The sequence below is a fragment of the Diabrotica virgifera genome, chromosome 10 (assembly GCF_917563875.1).
Source record: "Diabrotica virgifera virgifera chromosome 10, PGI_DIABVI_V3a".
NCBI classification, from domain to species: domain Eukaryota; kingdom Metazoa; phylum Arthropoda; class Insecta; order Coleoptera; family Chrysomelidae; genus Diabrotica; species Diabrotica virgifera.
In genome coordinates this window covers 133,917,766-133,934,728 of record NC_065452.1, presented here as the reverse complement: position 1 = coordinate 133,934,728, position 16,963 = coordinate 133,917,766, and the positions used below count along the sequence as shown (strand labels likewise).

Here is a 16,963-nt window from a genome sequence, read left to right as displayed (position 1 = left end):
GAAAAATGAGCAGTGTATTTTGAAGGATAAATACTTATTATTTACGTACTGTCACTGTCACTGCCAAATCTTAAAATTTGTCAGATAACTTATTCTGTTCAACCTCAGAAAATGGCTCCACATGCTGGCAAAGAACTAAAATCAAGAGTTGTAATGAAATTAGAAGATGTTTGGCCACTATCTGTCGTAGGGAACCATTTTAACGTAAGCAGAACAACCGTTTTTAATATTAATAAAAGATAGAGAGAACAAGAAACTCTAGAAAGAAAGCAAGGTTTCGGAAGAGCTCTTTGAAGAAGACAATTTCATAGTTCCTTTCACGTAGATGGACCGAAGACTACAAGCTGTTATCACTGCTGATGGAGATATTACAAAATATTAATTTTATTTTTACATACCTAAATTTAGTATAGTTTTGGTCTTCCAGACCCTCGCTTTCTTTCGAGAGTTTCTTGTTCCCTCCATTTTTTACTAATACTTAGAAAAACTGTGGTTCTGCTTATGTTAAAATGTTTTCCTGCCTCTGATAGTGCCCAGTTATCTTTTAATTTGGTTACAATTCTTGCTTTAATATACTTATTGTTGAGTTAAGTTGTTTGTTTTATTCCTTAATAATAAAAATGATAACAAAAACCCTATTTTATGTAAAAACTATAATTTATATACCCTTTATAAAATGCAGAAATTCAAAATAATATAAAAATTTAGACCTTAATAATTATTACAATTTATGAATTAACATAAATATGTAATAAGTTGTTTGTTTGTTTATTTTAACTGACTTTGACAGTCTGTCATTATAAATATAATATAATGTCAGACCAATCAAATATACTGCTCAAAACAATCAAATCTTACTAAGAGTCGTATCAGTTTTTTAGGAACCAGCTGTACCGGGTGTCCCAATAAGAATGGCTCTCGGCAGTATCTCAGGAACCGTTTATAGTACAGCTTTGGGAAAAAAATTTTTATAACAAAAGTTACCTCGAGAAAAGCCTGGAAATTATTTTCATATTTGTAAGTCCACCGCTAGAGGGCGTAATTGAATGTCAAAAATTTAAAAATCAAAATTTTACAAAATTTGCTTAATGAATGGGCACTGAAAATCCAATCATCGTATTCTTCGCAAAATTGTGCAAATATTTGATTTCACAAGTGTAACTCTATCTTTGCAAATAAGAGGTGGGGGTGAGTGGGAACCTTGTTATGAAAAATGGCTGTAAGTCCGGTTCTGCTTAATCGATTTTTGCAAACTTGGTCTCGTTGAAAACAGATCTTTTTCGTTAATTTAACAGTTATAATTACGAAACAGCCTAATAAGTAATATGCCAGCTAGGGGGCGCTATTTTATGTTTTTCAGAAATCTAGTTTTCTTTGGAAAATATTAAATACAAGTATGCACTTTTAACCCTGTATTACAAAATTAGACCAAATTATCAACAGAATATCGAAAACCGCATGTCGATACCTTTTTTCTATCTCGAGATATCTTAAGAAACGTGTTAATTTTTAAACATAACTGATGATGTCTCCTGTAAACGAAGTTACGGAAATCAAAGTGGAAACAGGTAGTGTGCTGTGGAAAAAAATTAAAGCGTGACACTTGCGGAATGCCGACAGAAGTGAATACTTATTATAGATTTGATAATATTCGTTTGATTTAATTAGATTCCATTCGATTAGATTTAATTTTATTTAATATATATTATATCTATAATTTAATATAAATATATAATATATACCTAATTTAATACATAATATTATATACTAGTGATTTTACCCGTTAAAATTAGGACTAATAAGATATAAAGATACATAAAGCTTTAAATTACTATTTTTCTTAATAATGTAACCAATATTTTTTAATTTAAAAATTTAATTACTGATGAAGTATAGTAAATACTTCGTGTAAATTTTAATCGAAAATAATGCATGGAAGAGTTCATTTATTTTTAGATACTCTCATTAAAGGGGAGGCCGTTATAAAAATGTGACTTTTTTAAATTTGTTGATTACATTATTCCTTTCAACCTACTTATCCTCAAATTGTATTTTTAAACATCCTATTCATTTTATATAATAATAATTAGATTCACTATCCAATTTGAAGTAAAACTTCTTTTGAAAGTTTGTTAATTCTAAAATTAATGGGTAAAATCACTAGTACAGTTTGTCAAACGTAGCAAAAAGTTTAAAAATTTCGGCGATTGTAAGATTTTCAAACTCTTTCCTACGTTTGACAAACCATGTATATTATGTATTAAATTGGGTATATTTTAAATATATTAAATTATAAGCATAATTATAATAAATAAAATTAAGTCCAATTAAATGGAATCGAACCGAATATAATTGAATCTATGAGAAATATTCACTTCTGTCGGCACTCCGCAAGTGTTCCGCTCTAATTTTTTTCCATAGCACACTACCTGTTTTCACTTTGATTTCCTTAACTTCGTTTACCGGTGACATTATCAGTTTGTTTACAATTTATACGTTTCTTAAGATATCTCGAGACAGAAAAAAGGTATCGACATGCGGTTTTCGATATTCTTTTGATAATTTGGTCTAATTTTGTAATACAGGGTTAAAAGTGCATACTTGTATTTAATATTTTCCAAAGAAAACTAGATTTCTGAAAAACATAAAATAGCGCCCCCTCGCTGGCATATTACTTACTAGGCTGTTTTGTAATTATAACTCTTACATTAACGAAAAAGATCTGTTTTCAACGAGACCAAGTTTGCAAAAATCGATTAAGCAGAACCGGACTTACAGCCATTTTTCATAACAAGGTTCCCACTCACCCCCACCTCTTATTTGCAAAGGTAGAGTTACACTTGTGAAATCAAATATTCGCAGAATTTTGCGAAGAATACGATGATTGGATTTTCAGTGCCCTTTCATTATGTAAATTTTGCAAAATTTTGATTTTTAAATTTTTGATATTCAATTACGCCCTCTAGCGGTGGATTTACAGATATGAAAATAATTTCCAGGCTTTTCTCGAGGCAACTTTTGTTATAAATATTTTTTTCCCAAAGCTGTACTATAAACGGTTCCTGAGATATGGCCGAGAGCCATTCTTATTGGGACACCCGGTACATATATGTAGCTGTAGGCCTGATAACTGTTTTGTAGATTCTAATTTTTGTTTTTCTTTAGACATATTTGGATTTCATTAATAATCACAATGCTCCAAACTTTTTGTTTCCCTTTGCTATTCTTGCCTTCTATCTCCCGTTCCTCTTATCCCTTTTCATAAATTTTACACCTAGGTAAGTAAATTCAGAAACTCTTTTCAACATGCATGAATTTTCTTCTTCTGTCTCCTATGTGAAATTGTCTTTTTGAAGATATTCTTCTTTAGCGGCGAATCGATTGAGGGTAAAATTGTACATGATCCGCGCGTCTGCGCACACTGACAGTATGTAGTTCTGACAGTATGTAGTTCATTGCTAATCTTTCAAGATAGGTATGTATGTATCTGTAACCGTGCAAATAAGTCATTAAAAGAATATATTAGTGGTTTTAGGAAATGTATTATTTATTATAATTCTTGTGTTTTTGGATTTGTGTTTCCCTGTAGTAAAATAATAAAATATTATGTAAGCATAACATTTTTACACTATATGTCGCCGTGTTGTGTAATTATATCCGAAACTTACATGTCTATTTCTAGGGCCTCGCTGGAGTAGTGGGCAATGCGTTAGCACTGAGATTGGAAGGTTGCGGGTTCAATTCCTGGGCGATTCATATATTTTTTTATTTTTGGTTGTTTTAATAAAAATTTTTTGAAAGTGGTAGATAAGAAAGTTAGTTTGATTTTTAAATAAAATACAAATAACCTTTTAACCTTTAACTACACGCGCTGGCGTACTTTGTACGCCAGATATAAGAATTCTACTGGAAATATATTTAAAAATTTAATTTTTGACCTTGCTTATTTTTCTAACCTATCACTGGAATGTGCTTTACAATTTGGTTTTAGTTTCGTTATAATCGGCGTTCTGGAAAGATCGTAATTTACATTTTATTATTTGTTGTTTCCGGTGGTGGACAATATACCCCAGGATTATATTACTATAAGTCGTAATATAAGCACATATTTTAATTGTTTTTTAGTCATTATGGCAAAAAATATATTTTTCTTTGTAAACAATACTTTTTCTCCTGTAAAAAATCACATTTAAAAAATTTTTTTATTAGTAATTTTATTTATCATGGAATCCAGTTATTCCATGATTCCAGTTATAAATCCCAATTGGCTTACTGAAAAGGAACTCCAAGTATTCACTGATGCCGAATAAGGTTTATAACAAACAACTAAGTGTATTTAAAAAAAAAAAAAAATTAAACAAATCCGCTGTTTTTAAGTGTATTTTCTTGTGGCGTACAAAGTACGCCACGCGTGTAGTTATGTTATAACTTGATGCGCGGGTAGTTAAAGGTTAAGTATATTTACTTCGTTTAAATTACCTATTATATAATAGAAGAATATCTTCTTACGTGCGTACAAAGTACACACACATTCTTTTTTTTCTGTTTCTGCGATTATCATGTATCTTGTCTCTTTTATTATATTGCTCATTAATTTTTTTAGCTCTTTCTTACTTGTCGTTAACAGTGTTAGATCGTCTGCGAATGCTATTCATTCATGGCCATTTTAAGGCAAAGGTTTGCTCCATACACTATAACCGAAACAGTGGCTTACCGAGGAGGGTCAATAATGATTTGGGAAGGTATCTCTTACGAAACTTGTACTGATCTTGTTGTGTTCGATAAAGGCAGTGTGAATGCGCAAAGATATGTGGAAGAAGTTCTCCAAGACCATGTCATGATTTTCGCAACCTTCATTGGAGAAAACTTTAGATTAGTGCATGACACTGCACGTTGCCATACCGGAAAATTCACCCCTTAATGAGATCGGGATTCAAGTTTTACCATGGCCGGCACGCAGTCCCGATCTTAACCCAAGTGCGCACATGTTGGGATAATCTGAAAAAAACGGCTAAGAGCAAGAGGACCAGTCCCTACATCCTTCGGAGAGCTTAAGACGGCTGCGGTAGAGGAGTGACATCATCTATTTAGGGAGATATAGGGAGATATCTCTTAAAAAGCTTATACTGATCTTATTGTGCTCGATAGAGGCAGTGTGCATGCTCAAAGAAACGTGGAAGAAGTTCTCCAAGACCATGTCATGGTTCAAGTTCTACCATGGTCGTCACGCAGTACCGATCTTAACCCAATTGAACATATTTAGCACAACCTCAAAAAATGGGGTAAGAGCAAGAGTACCAGCCCCTACATCCTTCAGAGAGCTCAAGTAGACTGCGGTAGAGGAGTGGCACAATATCCCCCAATCTGAAATCCAGGATATCATGAATGGATGAAATACGAGGTAGGCGGTTAATTGTGGCTGTGAGTTTATACTTACACCTAGAGAGAGAGGTTCTAAATAGAAAAATGATATTTCAATTTAAACTTACTGTGTAGAAAAGAGCTTCCTCTGGATGTTTGTCATATTTCTTATACAGCCCCTCTTGGAAAATACCCATTCCTGCTGATAGTAGTAAAGCTCCTGTGAGCAGGATTATTCCAATGATCCACCAGAAGAAATGATCTGCTACTGCATCTGAATGAGTCTCTACACCTAATTCACAGTCTGCACATACCTAAAATGTTCAGATTCCTTAGTTTCCTTGAGATATTTTCAAATAAGATTTGACTTAAATAAGGTTGTTTATGAATTTTATTACATTACTGGCAAAGAACACTGGTACTGGTTTGCCAAGCCGATCATTGGCAAAGACACCAGAAATTTTTCAAATTCTAATTTATCTCAGCTGCAACCGTGTTTCGGAGGGCATGTAAACCCGTCGGTCCAGACGGTCGGAGGTAAGTAATCGTTAACACTAAAACCTGGGCCAGAAGGTTACATGATAATCATATATACGCGTTAGGTTATTCTGAGAATATAGCAGCAATAGAAAATGTCTAGGGAACGGAATGGAATTGTTATAACACCCATACCTAAGAAATGAGATAAAGAACAATTAGCACAGCACATTAGTTTCTATCAATTATTTTGCTAAAAAGGCTCACTGGACAATTCGATGTAAATATCAGGATCGAATTGTTTTGTAATGCCCCTTTGTCCGCTTCTTCTCGATCGACGATGGCAAATAAATGTTTGAGTGAGGAGTAAAAATATGGTTTTATTGACAGCTACTGAGTATTACACTATAGATGTTGTTCAGATAACTTTCTATGATAGACTGCGACCCAAAATAGTCCCTTTGGTTAATTTATAATCTCTTCAAAATATACAATTCATCAATAAGTTGCAACAGCAACGAACTTTATAATCTTTCAACTAAATTTTTCAACTAAAACATCAAATCTTTATAATCTTACAACTACAGTTTATTGAGGAAACTATTGCAACATTGGAAATACAACGATTTGGCAATTTATTTAGATTGCAAAAGGTTCACTGGACTCTAATAATCAAAATATTACTCGATATATTTTCCCAATGTTTCAATTATACACGGTGAAACTATAAAAGTTTAAGATGTTAAGAATAATGTGATATTACAAATTAAGGGATTCATTTGAGATTGAACATATTGGCCACTTAAAAGAAACAGACGACCAATAGAAAATGTTTAAACACATATAAATATAAAATAATAATAATATAACAATAATCATAACACTAATCCACTCGGTTTTTGAATAATTATCTCACCTGAGCAGTGCTACCTATAACTTGAATATTTAGAATTTATGATTCAGCTAAACTATCGTAATTCAAATCTAAGCCCATTCAGTGAAACTGATCTAGGAGTGGCTTTCTCTAAAGTTTTACTTAAATTTGGTTGTGATACCGTATGTCTTCAAGGCGCAGGATGAGGTTGGATGCAAGAACCTTGATGCCTTTGTTTTTTGGCTCTCTTGGAGTTTCGAATATATTTGACTACCTTCCACATAATGACAATCAACATAACAATGAATATAGTGACTAGTCCCGTGGTTAAATGAGGAATCCACTGATGGTTAGCAATGGTTTTCCACGTGTGTTCGGATATATCTTGGTCAAACTGCTCTGCCCCAAGTACAATATTTGGCAACTCATCTCCCCAGATATCTATGTTATGTCTGGGAATGTTGATCTGCTTTATGATTGGCCTCTGCATAAGCTCTTCAATGGGACTGACAGGAGTCTTTAAATAACTTCCAATTGCTGTCTCCAATCCATTACTGGATGTGAGTAATGTTATGTTTCGGGTCTTTGGCGACAGCTTTATAAAACTAGTTTGATTGATTATATGTTCAGATCGAGAACCGTCGCACATTATAGCTAAATTTATAGCGTATGGTGGAATGACTAGCCAGGGGTGAATGACTATCCGACTCGAAGGACCAAATGGATAATTCGATGTAAATATCAGGATCGAATTGTTTTGTAATGCCCCTTTGTCCGCTTCTTCTCGATCGACGATGGTAAATAAATGTTTGAGTGTGGAGTAAAAATATGGTTTTATTGACAGCTACTGAGTATTACACTATAGATGTTGTTCAGGTAACTTTCTATGATAGACTGCGACCCAAAATAGTCCCTTTGGTTAATTTGTATGAAACAGAAGATCGATGTCATTTAGATAAGGAGACCCCGTGTTATTCAATTTGCTCTTAGAATATGCAATAAGTAAAATGTCATCTGAGCTAACAGGAGGATTTGCAGATCGAGGATCAAAACTATTGTTGGCCTTTGCTGAGGATCTAGAATACAAGAGACGCTTTTTCACATCTCGAGGAAGAAACTGATAGTCTGGGCCTTCGAATAAATAAAGAGAAGACGAAATACATGCCAGTAACCAAAAATCTAAGACCAAAAGTTAGGCAGAACATAACTGACATTAATGACCACAACTTCGAAGTGGTAAAAGAGTTTAAATATCTGAATAGAGCATTATACTTCCTATCATCATTATTAAGATCTAAGCTGCAAAAAAGACAATATAAATTAAGACTGCACATGTCAATTATTCGCCCAGTTGTTACATAAGGAAGTCAAACATGGACTCTACATCATCGGGAAATAAATTAAGCTGCTGGTATTTGAAAGGAAGGTTCTCAAAATGATATTTGGCCCTCAAACAGATGAATTAACAGGAGAGTGGAGAAGGCGTCGCAATTGGTGATTCTGTATGGTACTGAAAACATCGTCAGACATATAAAAGCTAACCGGATAAGATGGGCAGGTCATGTGGTAAGATCAGACGAAGGCACAGTGTAAAAGACAGTATTTTTAAGAGACCAGATGGTAGAAGATCGGTAGGTCGTCCCAGAAAAAGATCGAAGGATGATGTTGAAGGTGATTTATCTAGGATTGGGATACAACAATGGAAAATGGAAGCGCAAGATCGTAGGAGATGGATGGCTATAGTGGATACGGACTTCTTCAAGAAGAAGAAGTGTTTACTTAAGACTGTTTCAGACTATACTTTTTTTTGTTAACAGAAAATGATATACCTAACAAAAATTTACATGAAATTATGTATTGTGTACAATATTTCAAACAAGAAGTTTTGTGTATTACATTGTCACTTTTTCCTATTAGAATATGTTATGTGATTCTGCGCATTGCATGCTAAAAAAAGTACTTTTTTATATTTTTGTGATGGTACATGTACTGTTAACCTAAATTTTCTTCTTCTTATTTTCTTTTAAGAATATTTTAACCTCATTTTCCTCAACATTTAACCAGGTTAGTTTTATCTTTGATATTTTATATTACAAAGATATGTTATATGATGGATAAGAAAACTCTATTATTATCAGCTGCTTCCATTGCAACATTTCTTAAAAGAAAAGTTAACCTTAAAAGAACCAATTAGGCAATCCAAAGCACGTGACCTCTGGTTGGCACACAAACTAACAAAGAGGTTATGTTTGTATCTATTTTTCAATGATTTTTCATTGTTTATCGTCGTATTTTGTCTATTTTGGATTCATTTGGATTTCGTTTCCTGTTTTTGTGAACTTTATAAACTTTACCAAAATGCAAAGTGATTATTTAAGGAAATTATTATTGGAAACTCCAGATGTTGCGAGAAAGGTAGGCGAAACAATTTTTATTTACTGTTCATTTTGCCCCGATATTTATCAATAATGATGAATTTTGCAAGCAATAACATTATTTCTTTTATTGTTTTAGATATTTATTGAAGCTGAAAATAATTGGGGATTTAGATCCATACGCAATTCAGTCGGAATTGGATTTTACAGTAAAGTGCAGTCCATCAAGTTACTATTATAGATATTTATACATATCTGGTGGAGTCTCACAGTTACTACTCTAAGCAGCAGATGAAAGGATACAAAAGCCTTCAGGCACATAAATATTTTACAGCTGGATTTGTTTTGATGGAGTAAAAATTGTTAATGATTTCCTGATTTCCATATTATTGTTGGAAAGGTATGCCTTTATTTTATTTATTCACCATTAAGAAATATATGGATAACAGTATTAATGTCTTTTGGATAAATTGGTTCTAAATATTAGATTTATTTACATTTATATATCTGTCTGTATGAAACCAGACATATCGTCATCCTAATCTGTAAACTGCGAACTCCATAATTCTCTGAAAATGATTTATTACTGCCATCTATTTGAATTACTGTCATGATTGTTCTAAAATTATATTATATGAATGTCTGATTTTAAATAAAATATTCTCAATCATTGTAAAGAACGCAAATACTCTAATAAAAATAAATTTTTGTAGTTGAAGAATTTCCAAAAAAATTAAATAGTTTTTTTAGGTGAAGCATTTCCAAAAAGCTAATGCTAAACGACTAAATGCTTGGGTGGGATGATAGCCAGTTCTGATGACATAGCAAATGCACATTGTACGCGTATGGCCGGTAATAGTGAAGTCTGCAGCCATATTGCAGCAATCCTATTTTTAGCCGAGTATGCCTAGGGCAAGACAGACGAAGAAGAACCCAATGCATGTACATATGTTACAGCTACATGGTTTGGAGATAGCAACATATGCATTCTCTGATGAAAAACTAATGAGTTTTGAAACTGTTCGGTCAGAGTGCTTGTTGCGCTCACTAAACGAACTGAAATATAAAATGGCTTTGGCATTATGTTGCAGCGATATGAAAATGGTTATTCATTTTTAATTATAATGTACTTTTTCATCATGAGTAATTATGTATTGGTCTTTTAAATGTGTATTTATTTTTGTAATTAGTATCAACTTGTAATGATAATATACATTTATCGTTTAAGGTATGACTATGTTTTGACTCTAAAATAAATGTTGTGAGAATCAAATCCTGCCTCTTTCTGTTAGTAACTACCCATGGATATCACAAATTGTGCTTACTGATAGGTTTGTTCGTAGAACGATCAGCAACTCTTGCCCACCATCAGACACATGCGCATTCGTAGTCTATGATAGTGATGTAACGAATGTCATTTTTTTAACATTCGCGAATACGAATGCGAATATCTGCTACTGACATTTGCGAATGCGGATGCGAATGTCGTTTTTTTTAATTTGTTTCTATTTTTGTAATGTTTCCTAAATTTTTAATGAAAAGTTAATTAATATTTAGTGTAAATCAATCTGAATCTCTTAAGCTTTATTACATAATACCAAATAATAAAAAAAAGTGAAGGCTGATAATGTGAGTGTGATATACAAGGTTAAGTTCTATCTATCTATTGCCTTTCATTTGTCCAAAGTTGAACGTAGGCCACCCCCTTACTTTTCCACTGTTCTCGGTTCAGTGCTAATGCTGTCAATCTGGTCGCTGCGTATCTCTTTAGGTCATTCGACCATCTCGTCTGTGGTCTGCCCCTTCCTCTTTTGTAGTCCCAAGGTCTCCAGTGAGTTATCGGTTCATTCCATCTTCCGTCTCTTTGTCTGCTGTTGTGTCCTACATATTTCCATTTGAGAGTAGCTGCATGTTTGAGGTTAAGTTACCTTTTCTTAATAAAAAAAGATGAGAAGTGAATAGATTTTGATTTTATTAACCTAATTTATCTTAAAATTATTTTTTTTCTGGTTTTCATATTCGCAACACATTCGCACAAATTTCGCGAATGCGGATGCGAATATGCAAAAACATGCGAATATTCGCGAATGCGAATACGAATATTCGTTACATCACTAGTCTATGAATGCTAACTATTAACTGCACAACGCTAACTGTTAACTGCTCATGCATCTGATGGTTGGCAGCAGTTGCTAATCGTTTGTCGTACTACGAACAAACCTATTAGGTCTGGATCCCGTGTACCAAAAAAATTGATTAATAGCAAGCTGAAAATTTGTTAATAGCTTAACGGTGTCCAGTTGGACAAACTTTGATGTATTGTGACACTTGAACAGGGGTAGTTTTAATTGTGAAACAGTTTGGAACATCAGATTACGAAAACATCCCATATATTTTGTCGGACAGAACATCCAATTGATCTGTTACCCTTTCATTAAATTCTCATGCAAAAATCAGACTGCTATTACTAACCAACATGATTCCTGTAGTTTGACATGGTCTTCGTGTTCTACTCATTAAAATGCTAAGTTGGTGATTTTTTCACCAGTATAGTTTTTGCATAAGAGTTTAATGAATTGGTAGCAAATCAATTGGAAGTTTTATCTGACAAATTACATAAACATTTTCGTAGTTTGACGATCCAAATGTTTAACCTGTTCCACAGTTAAAACTTCCAGTGTTCGCATACATCAAAGTTTGTCAGACTAGACACCGTTAAGCTATTAATAAATTTTCAGCTTGCTATTAATCAACTTTTTTTTGGTACGCGGGATCCAGGTCTATATGGAATAAATAAATAACAAAACAAATTCCCTGTCAAAACTGCATTTATTTTGAATAGAATGAAAAACAAAATAATATTGTTTTAACAAAATAGGGGATAAATGTTAAAATTTAGTATTAATAAAGTTTGTCACATTGGCCTAAAATTAATGTCACTAGTTACGTTAGTGTCACATATAAATAATTGTAATAATATTAATAAAAACCATAATTCCTAGAATGAGTGCGTCCCGTTTTTTGATAATTTAGTTAGGCGAGGAAACATAAATGACTTTCTAATAGGGCTTTTTCATCGATTGTCATTTGTTTCGAGCTTCTGTTAGATGTTGTATAATCCGTGTATAATATTACTATACACGGATTATACGACATATGACAGAAGCTCAAAACAAATGGCTGTGAATGAAAAGCCCTATAGAGGGAACACGAAAAAAATTAACATTATCCGATCAGCTCGACTTCCGCAGTTCACTACTATACAAGTTACAGGCATGTTTTCAGCAATTAAAATCACCAAAAACGAAAAGTTTATAAAATAATCAATCTAATGAATGTCTTTAAATACTATATTAAGCTCAAAATCACGACAAAAAACAAATTAAAATTAACATTATTCTGATCAGTTGGACTTGCACAGTTCACTATTATACAAGTGACAGGCATGTTGTCAGCACTCAAAATCACCAAAAACGTAAAGTTTATAAAATAATTAATCTAATGAATGTCTTTAAATACTATATTAGCTCAAAATCAGGACAAAAAACAAATTAAAATTAACATTATCCCGATCAGTTGGACTTCCACAGTTCACTACTATACAAGTCACAGGCATGTTGTCAGCACTCAAAATCACCAAAAACGTAAAGTTTATAAAATAATTAATCTAATGAATGTCTTTAAATACTATACTACCTCAAAATCACGACAAAAAACAAATAAGAAAAATCAATAATTACATTGAGTTTAGGTTAAGAACAGTTTTGTGTGCCAACCAAAGATCACGTGGTTTATCTTTGACAGGTCGATGGATTGCTTAATGTGACAGTATAACGAAAATAACCTAACTGCGCATGCCTGTGTACTAAAAATTGTTATCAAATAGGACATGTTCTAATTTGTATAACATTTTCTGTTAACAGATTTTGTTTCCTGTTTTATAATTGTTAACATTGTGACAAAACTTAGTATACGATTTTCTTATATCATTTTATGTTATAGTCTAAAACAGACTTTACATTTATTATGGATTCCTTGTGTAAATAAAAAACTTTGACTTACCTTTGGTTTCTCTGAGCTTGAGTAAATTGTGCAAATGATAATACCCAAGGTAATTAAAAGTACTGATATGTATTTTTCTAGTGTGTATTTCTTCTTCAGAACAATAATACCCATTATCATATTTGCAATTAGTGAACCCTGTAAAATAAAACCAATATCTTGTAGTCTACTGATAAAACAATTAAAAACATAATAAAACTTCTTTGTAAAAAGTATATAGTTCAAGATAATTGTATGTATTATTACGACACATGCATCAGAAACAAGACAACACAGCCACAACACAAACATGACTGGAAACGACAGAGAAGAATTACAGGAAACAAAGACAACACAAAGACTACTGGAAACAACAGAGATGAAAATACTGAGAAGAATTACAGGAAATATGCTGTTGGATCGAAAGAGGAGTGAAGAGATTAGCAGAAAATGTAACATACAGTGTAACAAACTAATGGACATCAGACGACTGCACAAAAGATGGAGTGACAACCTTCCATATAGGTATCAATCTGACAATGAACGTGAACGGCCGTAGCTCAACGGCATGATCACTGGCCTCATACTCCAGAGCACGCGGGTTCAAGCCCTGCCAACAACAATTAATTTTTCATTTCTAAAAATGATAAAAGCCGTTTCACCGGGCCTCGGAGAGTACGTTAGGCCGTCGGTCCCTCTGGGCTAGTGTACATCGACCCTAGTTACTTGAAACAGGGTTAAGTCTCGGCGCATATTGAACCTAAGCGAGTCACAACCTGCCCCGGTGGGACGGGTGACCTGTGCAGTTATTTTTCTAGCGTGCCGCATATTAAACACAAGCTAACCCGACCGTCGGCTGTCGCCGTAACGAATAGAGACGAGCAAAATAAGTGCAAACATGTAACGGTTACTATTGATACCGGTTCTCAGTGGTACTGAGTACAAATACTGATTACAAAATACTGATGTATCTGATCCTTGTACTGAATTGAGTAGGCAACTAAAAAACGGTAGTTCCGTACATGTAACTAGTAACGTTTTAATCGTATATCTTACACGTCCCTAGTAGTCGTAGCGGTATGACTTTCGAAAACATCGAATTTGATCATAAGCGGGTGCATAAAAAGATATCTTACACTGAGTATTTAATTTCTACATACCTTTATAGTAACAAGCATAAGTTAAACACTCCATTGATTGTGATTCCAAAAACGGTTCGCATGTTTTAAATAAGATTTTTGCTGTTTATGTTTTTGCTAAAAGATTAAATAACACAAAAATACAATTCCCAACCATCATTTAATTTTTAACGGTAAACAAAAGTCTAATAAATATATGATGACAAGTTTAAAATTGATCGACTTTGTCGATAACAGTGTCATTAATAGATATTTTTTACCATGAATCATTTTCCAATGATTGTGTGGATTTAGAAATACATACTTAACAATTTTTTGATCTGTATAAAGGAGATTATAATTATGACACATTATGGTACTCCTTATTTTTCAAATAATATGCTCTTGTAAACGCATAACTTTGATTTATTGGCTAAAGCCACACTAACTACAGATCCGTGCGGTACATATTTTCAATATGATGCAAGTCTTCGAAATGCCGCCTCTTAAGTATTACAGAAACTTAACTTTTATTTTTTATTAAATGAACCTACACAAAATGAAGGACACCTTTTATTTTAAAAGCAAAACATACTTTATAGGTCTGGATTCCGCAAACTGAAAATTTGTTAGTAGCTTAACGGAGTCTATTCGGACAAACTTTGATGTACAGGAACACTGGAACAGGGGAAGGTTTAATAGTGGAACAGTTTAAAAATTTGGAACGTCACATTACGAAAACGTCCCATGTATTTTGTCGGACAGAACCACGAATCGATTTGTTACCCTTTCATTAAACTCTCATGCAAAAATCAGACTGCTATTACTAACCAACATGATTCCTGTTATTTGACATGTTCTTCCTGTTTCACTCATTAAAATGCCCAGTTAGTGATAAACACCAGTCTAACGTTTCCATGAGAGTTTAATGAAATGGTAACAAATCAATTGGAAGTTCTGTCCGACAAAATATATGGAACGTTTTTGTAGTCTGACGTTCCAAATTTTTAACTTGTTCCACAATTAAAACTTCCCCTGTTTCAGTGTTCCCGTACATCAAAGTTTGTCTGACGAGACAACGTTAAGCTATTAACAAATTTTCAGCTTGCTATTAATCAACTTTTTGTTGGTACGCGGGATCCAGGCCTAGAAATACAATGTCACAAATGATGGCGTAATCCCTTTTCTATAGGTATAAAAATTTTGTAAATATCATTCATTTCTTAAATCTACACAACATGATTATTAAAAACCGTATCTGTGAATATCGCATAACCCTCAAATAAAATGTGTCATCATACCGGGCTTGTTCATGCTTAAAAATAAAATATGTAGACAAGATATAAATATATGTAATAGGTAAGCAGTTTTTGCAACGACAATCCAATCACAATCAGTGTTGTTTATAATAATAGTAATTTCGAACGAGTTCTATTAGCTTTTCTACGTCCATCTCGAAAACAAAACCGGAACTGAGAATTGAGTCACGCGTACCATGACACCAGAAAATTGTATTCCGATGACAAACGTTCGCAGGCTAGACCTGGCACTGTATTCACTGATATTAGGATGCGCAGAACTCTCTACGCCTACGCAACTCGCCGGTGCCAGGTTGTGTTCGCTTAGGATCAATTTGCGCCGGGCGTAAAGATGTAAATGGCGCCGGAACAATCCGAAACGAACTCCCCGGCAAAAATGCCATACGATATTATTATATATCTGACAATGAACAAACAGAATTGTTTATAAGATAAAGAAGGAGAAGAAGACATGTAAAGATAAATGTAAATGAAATAAAAATTGAATAGCTTGTTTCTTAACTACATTCTACTAATTCTACTAAAAATGTTACTTTTGACACCAATTTATATCATAAGGATGTGGTTTCTTTAAGTAGCATTTGACCTGAATCTGGATCTTTTATTATTTTTTTTTGTTTCATTTATTTTTCTACACCATACAGTTTTCAAACATATAAACTGCTTTTATTACAGTCAAAAGAAGTATTTGGAAAACAATGAAAAAATAGTTTTGAAAACTAAGTTTAAATAATGCAATTCATCCTTTCGAATATTATTTATTAGTTTTTATTAGTATTTATTAGTACATTGAAATACTTTTTGAAATTCTGCATTACTTACTGCTCTAAAGATCATATGCAATGGCACAGGAATATTAAAAGCAAACGCCCAATTGTTCACCACACTTGTAGTGAAGAATAATACTACTAACGTCATATAACCACTTAATGGAATTTTGGGCTTAACTGTTCCAAACTTTGAGGTAAAAATGAGTCCATGTACAGCAATAAACAAAAACTGGCATAATGTTATCAAATGTCCTGCTCCTGGGTCTAATCTAAAACAGATATAACATTCCAATTGTTAAGAGAAACTTATAATGAATTAATTATCACATAAGAAAGGTCATAGAAAAAGTATAGTATTCTACTTGCATGTAATGGCTATTACTCACTCTGGTGAATTATGACACTCGCCTTCATCAACTTCAAACTTCATCATCGTGAGTAATAGCTATCATTACATGATCGTTAAATAATAATATTAACACATTGCCTACCATCTCTGTCTATGTGACTGAGAAAAAATTGCTCTCGATGCCAGCATGCAGTAAACCTTCACATAGACAGAGACATGAAGAGCAATTTTTTTTTGTCACATATACTGAAGTAGCAGTCAATGTTAATACAGCTACAC

The 16,963-nt window shown here is 33.1% G+C and overlaps 1 protein-coding gene across 4 annotated transcripts in view; it reads right to left on the bottom strand.

Moving 5' to 3' along the window:
* Positions 1–16,963, bottom strand: part of LOC126893418 (UDP-xylose and UDP-N-acetylglucosamine transporter) — a 90,354-nt gene that overhangs the window by 10,730 nt on the left and 62,661 nt on the right. For all 4 annotated transcript variants that reach the window (XM_050663583.1, XM_050663580.1, XM_050663581.1 and 1 more), the window contains 3 exons: positions 16,388–16,604; positions 13,150–13,287; positions 5,490–5,675 (listed from right to left, as the gene is read on the bottom strand). In XM_050663583.1, coding sequence (XP_050519540.1) covers positions 5,490–5,675; positions 13,150–13,287; positions 16,388–16,604 — 541 coding nt within the window. The remainder of the gene's footprint in view (positions 1–5,489; positions 5,676–13,149; positions 13,288–16,387; positions 16,605–16,963) is intronic.